At 37.4% G+C, this 5080-nt stretch overlaps 1 protein-coding gene across 1 annotated transcript; it reads left to right on the top strand.

Annotated features, from left to right (window-relative positions):
- Nucleotides 1-1068: 1068 nt before the first annotated feature.
- LOC137743352 (nudix hydrolase 9) lies at nt 1069-4751 on the top strand. Its single transcript, XM_068483233.1, has 9 exons — nt 1069-1231; nt 1360-1434; nt 1820-1876; nt 2044-2126; nt 2534-2592; nt 2839-2987; nt 3245-3385; nt 3960-4118; nt 4401-4751. The coding sequence occupies exons 1-9, from the start codon at nt 1151-1153 to the stop codon at nt 4494-4496; spliced, it is 900 nt and encodes a 299-aa protein (XP_068339334.1). The 5' UTR covers nt 1069-1150; the 3' UTR covers nt 4497-4751.
- Nucleotides 4752-5080: the final 329 nt, after the last annotated feature.

Raw genomic sequence — 5080 nt, 5'->3', positions numbered from 1 at the left:
AAGTTTACGTCAAGAGGTGACATTATCCTCGCAACTTGTCGACATTTCATTGGCATGCACCAGATTCATTGTAAATTTGTCACTTCAACGCTCTAAAAATGCGGAGAGGAGCAAATCTACCACGATCACCGGTAAATTCATCACTTCAACCCCCCAAACAGGGGCTGACCGATCTAAGAAGATCCAACTCATTTCAGTTGGGATAATAAAGCCCCAAGAAGACTTGAGGTGAGACAAATCCTTGACCGAAAGTCTAGCATCGAAGGGCTAGGAGAGAAAGCTCGATCTCCACATATAATGGGAGGAGTGGCTAGTTTTATTTTCTTAGCCAAATTGGTTTCAAAGGAGCGGGAAAAATAATCAACTAGTGTGAATTTCTATTAAACTTCAAAATAGTTATCATACATCTCTGTCTTCCTTTTTTGTTTTTTTTAGAGAGTGCACAGTGCCCTATTTTAAAGTGGTATTAACATAAGAGAATTGGTTGAATATGATAACTTCAAGATTCAAGACATATTGAATGAAGAAATTGACGACAACTTCCAAAAAAATTCAAGTTGAAAAGTATAAGATGGATTACTAATTAATGAAAGAAAGGTATCCATTCTAATCCCCAAAAAAAATAGTAGGCGGTTGGTGGTTGGCCTTCTACACCTTCCTTGCGGCAGCGAGGAGGGCCTCTCTAAGAATATCTCCAATAGACATGTCAAAAGACAAAGATCAAATATTAACTTGATGGTTTATAAGGTAATGTCAAACTTCCTCCTTTAGATCTAACCCACATGCATTTTGTTTGACCATGTTTGACAATAAAAAAAGTTATTATCTTCAGTTGACAAAGAAAAGAGGAGTGCATGGTGTATACATCTTCGAGTGACAATACCAACTCCCTAGCATACAAACCTGGTAAGCCTAACGGACCAAGACATTGGATTGGTCAATGGGCCTGCCCGACTCGATCCAGGCCTGATAAAAAAGCCCAAACTTTTTATCTTGGGTCCTAAAATTTTAAAACTAAGCTGGCCAAGCCCATCTGAACCATAGAGCAAGTTGGCAACCATCCTTGCCAGTTGCTTGCAAGCATTGGCCTCTCAAAGTTCTCAGAATCCCAGAAGACTTTCATCGACATTGGTCTGCGCTTGCTATTCCAATGGAGAAGGCAGAGATTGAAACGATCACTAAGCCTTACAGGCTTCTGCTCTCTTGCCCCTCTGGTCTTTCGCCCTCGCAGGTTCTTCAACTCTTCGTTTCCATCATTCACTTGATTTGTATGATTAACAAAGCCATACTTCAATGGTAATCTTTTCAAATGCATATGATTTACAAACCTGATGAATTTTTTGTTTTGTGGGTTTATAGATTTCTGTGGTTTTTGATGGAGTCTATGATCGAATTCCCCATCCAGACATCAACTTGGAGAATTCTATTTCTGAGGTGATCTTTTGATTGTGTAATTTTGTATATGTGTGATCAGGAAGCTGCATTTTATATATTTATGTTTATTTATGTATTTATTGTATTTTGGGTTTCTTTAATTTGATTTTTACAACTGATTTTTGAGAGAGTTGTAAATTTAAGGAGAAATGAAACAGTCCAGTGTGTTATGGGTTGCATTTTGGGGAGCCCAGTTCTGGTAGGAATTAGATGAGCTTGTTTGTTCTTTTACAAAATCTGCAATTTTGGATCCTGGGATTGAGTTTATTTTCTTGAATACGCAAGCGTCTTTCGGTGGTTTTTTCATCACAAGCTTGGTTTTCTGATTTGTGTTCACTCACATTTCTATACCGTATGGCTAAGCTGTTTTATTTTGTTTTTATAGATATGGGATCAAAGGGTCCAGAAAAATCCATCACTGTACAATGGGACAAAGTTCAGGGTATGTGGATCTTCTTTGACAATGAAACTTATGTAGTATGATGGCAGGATCATTTAGTGTCTTCCTGACACGTATCGCTCTGTCTGAAATTGTAACCCGTAGTTTCATTTGATTTTCGATATTCATGTAATGTACTGATCTAGTGTACATTGTTGATAATCATACAGTATGGACAACATGTATGGAATGGTGGAGGTGGATCTAACCAAGAGCCTCATGTGTGCCTCCACCTTGGTCTGACAGATTATAGGTCTCTCTCTCTCAATCAAACAAACAAAATGATCGGCATATATACTGTCTAAATCTGATTCTGTAATGCAACATTCTTAGATTTATGCGCTTACTCACAGTTATTACCTCTTCTAAAAATAAAAAAACAAATATTGACAGTGGATAGCATTTTAAGTAATTTAGCTTATTTATACAGTTTCATGAAGAGATGGTTTCTTGAACAAAGTAGAAATGTTTTTCGTTCTGTCTTGGCAGATTCTAATTCCATGATTCTTGATAAGCGAAATTAGTTTGTAATTGGTTCTTTCCGCCTATGAAACTAGGAAAACACTAAACCAATTACAATCGGATGCCACTTTTTTAAAAGGATATACAATCAGCCTTTTACTTTGCTGGTTTTAAATCAGTTACCTACTTGCTTTGCAGGACTTTTGTGGGCACAAACTTAAATCCTTTGTGGGAAAGATTCCTGGTTCAATCAGAAGGTATTACTGCAGGAATTAGTACATTTTTCTCAATGAGCTTCCATTATTTTTCTCATTTTTGTCTTTCGCACGCCCACAAACTTGAGTCCCTGATCATCTTTAATCTTTTGTCCTATTGGAATCCTGAGCATTTGGTAAAATTAATGATAATGAAGCCTTACGATGGGTAAATTCAACTCAGAAGGCATATAATTATTCACTTGGTTCGTAAATTTCTTTGACATTTACAGCTTTGCTTATCTGTAGATGATGCCATACGTTGTCAACACACCTCAAGTTCATTGGGTAATGGTGCTATTGTGGAGACATCTGACAAGAAAGTACTAGTGTTGCAAAGAAGTAACAATGTCGGGGAGTTTCCCGGACACTTTATATTCCCAGGAGGCCATCCAGAGGTATCATAACTGAAACAAAAATAGTTTGCGGCCTCATTTTTAGCTGCATTGTGAGATTTTATCGTTGGATATACGCTTGCCTGTGCATGACTTCATTGTTTTGGGATCATATCAATGCCTGCCACGCATTATCTAGATCATTTCAAACTTTTTTTTTTTTTATCCTTGTAGTTATGGTAAGAAGGTTTTTCTATTGCCTTGTCCTTTTGCGGGGGTTTATCTCGACCTCTAATTCCATAATATTTGATGATTAACAGCCCCACGAAGTTGGAATAATATCCCATCACCATAAGGACGTGACAGACTCCAAAGCTATTAACAACAAAGTTTCTCAGGAGATGTTTGAGAGCATTGTTCGTGAGGTAGTTGAAGAAATCGGGGTACCTTCAGCTTCCCTTGTAAGTACATCTGTATGTTTGTTTCCTAATTGTCCATTACACATTTTATGTGTCTTCCCCACTCACGATGAGTTTTATTTACTCTCTAGGGTTTTAGTATTTTAATATCGGGTTTTAGTTATTTGATTTCCTACTTTTATGAGGATTAAGATTACTTCCAGTTTCATTGGGATTAGATTTAGTTTCCTAACATCCCTTGTAATTCCAATAGTTGTATGAATGAAGAGTTTATGAATAGAAAAGCTGTTCTTCTCAAAAAAATGAATAGAAAAGCTGTGTTTTCCAGAGATTGGAATTCTGATCCTGCGATGGGATTATTTTGTTGAGATGACAAAATTCTTGGCGAGAGGCCAAGAACGGGTGTGATGCCCCTGGAGCGATTCCAGTTATCTTTTGCGCTTGTTTTAGTTAAAGTTAAACTATCTAAATTCTTCTGCCTTCACCAATCTGACTCTCTAGGTTTAGGGCATTTTATTATCCAATGATAATAAGCTTTTTCTTTTGATACTACTTAGTAACTCCTCTCCTCTCTGACTAAAAAGTATCTAATGTTAATCATTTGGCCATGATGCAGCATGAGCAAGTTTTTATCGGTATATCCCGCAGGGAGCTTAATGTGAGGCCAACTGCATTTTTCTTCATGAAATGCAGTCTCAGCTCAAGGGAGATTCAAAAACTGTATCCTAGTGCCCAAGACAGCTTTGAATCAACTCAGCTCTTTACAGTTCCAATGGTAAGTTCAAACTTTTATCCAACAGAGACGCACCATCATGTATTTATTTTCTAAACAATTGTTTGCGTTGGAAGTCTTTCGTTTACTTATTTGTTAATATTCAAGTCACGGTCAATGATGGTAGAATGGCAAGAGGTAATTGTGCGGTAATGTTGTTTGCGAGCTATGGTGATACTGACTGAAACATGGTTGAATAGTGATGCAACCCTATGGGACCACTCATGAATCTCAACTTCCGTTTTGAGTTTCAATGCAAATCTCATGAAATTTTCTTTATACCAGATTGAATTAGAGAACATGGTGTCGAAAATGCCAGGCTGTCATGAAGGTGGATTCGCGTTGTATAAGATGACGGTTGAAGCCGTGAAGAATGTTTGATGGAAGATCTGCTCATATCTCTCAGCCGTTAGTGTCTCAGCAGCTTTCCGTAACACTTCTAAGGCTCGGACTCCCTTTCTTCATCATTAGCGATTCAGTACAAAAACAGATAACCTTGCTTGTTATACTCAGTTATTAGCGATTCGGTACAAATACAGATAACCTTGCTTGTTATACTCAGTTTCACACACATGCTTGTAAAACATATAAACATATTTTACAATCTGTGATTATGGTTTTTTTTTTAATTGGTTAAATTGCAGCAACAGTCCCTTTTCATTTGGATTTTCGATTTCGTCCTTGTAGGTTTTTTGTTGCATTTTGTAGTGAAACCGAATGAAACCGCCAGACGAACATGCAACAAAGAAATACTGCAAAGTCGAAAGTGAAAATCCGAGCAAACTAGGAAGGATAATTCTTATGAGGGATTCATGCCGATAATTTTTCCCGGTTACAATTCATGTTGGATTTAAGTACATTGGTAAAAGCTTCCGTCAGATGATCTGTGTTTTTACTGCGATTTACATCTGAGACTTCAGCAGCAAGGTCAAAACTAAAAAGTGCCCATTTCTGGAGAGTAGGTG

This window comes from Pyrus communis, chromosome 8, assembly GCF_963583255.1.
Source record: "Pyrus communis chromosome 8, drPyrComm1.1, whole genome shotgun sequence".
NCBI lineage: Eukaryota > Viridiplantae > Streptophyta > Magnoliopsida > Rosales > Rosaceae > Pyrus > Pyrus communis.
Note: the sequence above shows the minus strand (reverse complement) of the source record. Positions and strands in the feature narration are given on the sequence as shown.

Excerpts from the sequence above, each read along its gene's own strand:
- LOC137743352 (XM_068483233.1), top strand. The coding sequence starts at position 1,151 with ATGGAGAAGGCAGAGATTGAAACGATCACTAAGCCTTACAGGCTTCTG. Across the intron at positions 1,232-1,359 it reads CTGGTCTTTCGCCCTCGCAG|ATTTCTGTGGTTTTTGATGG; the intron begins GTTCTTCAACTC and ends GTGGGTTTATAG. Across the intron at positions 3,386-3,959 it reads GGGTACCTTCAGCTTCCCTT|CATGAGCAAGTTTTTATCGG; the intron begins GTAAGTACATCT and ends GCCATGATGCAG.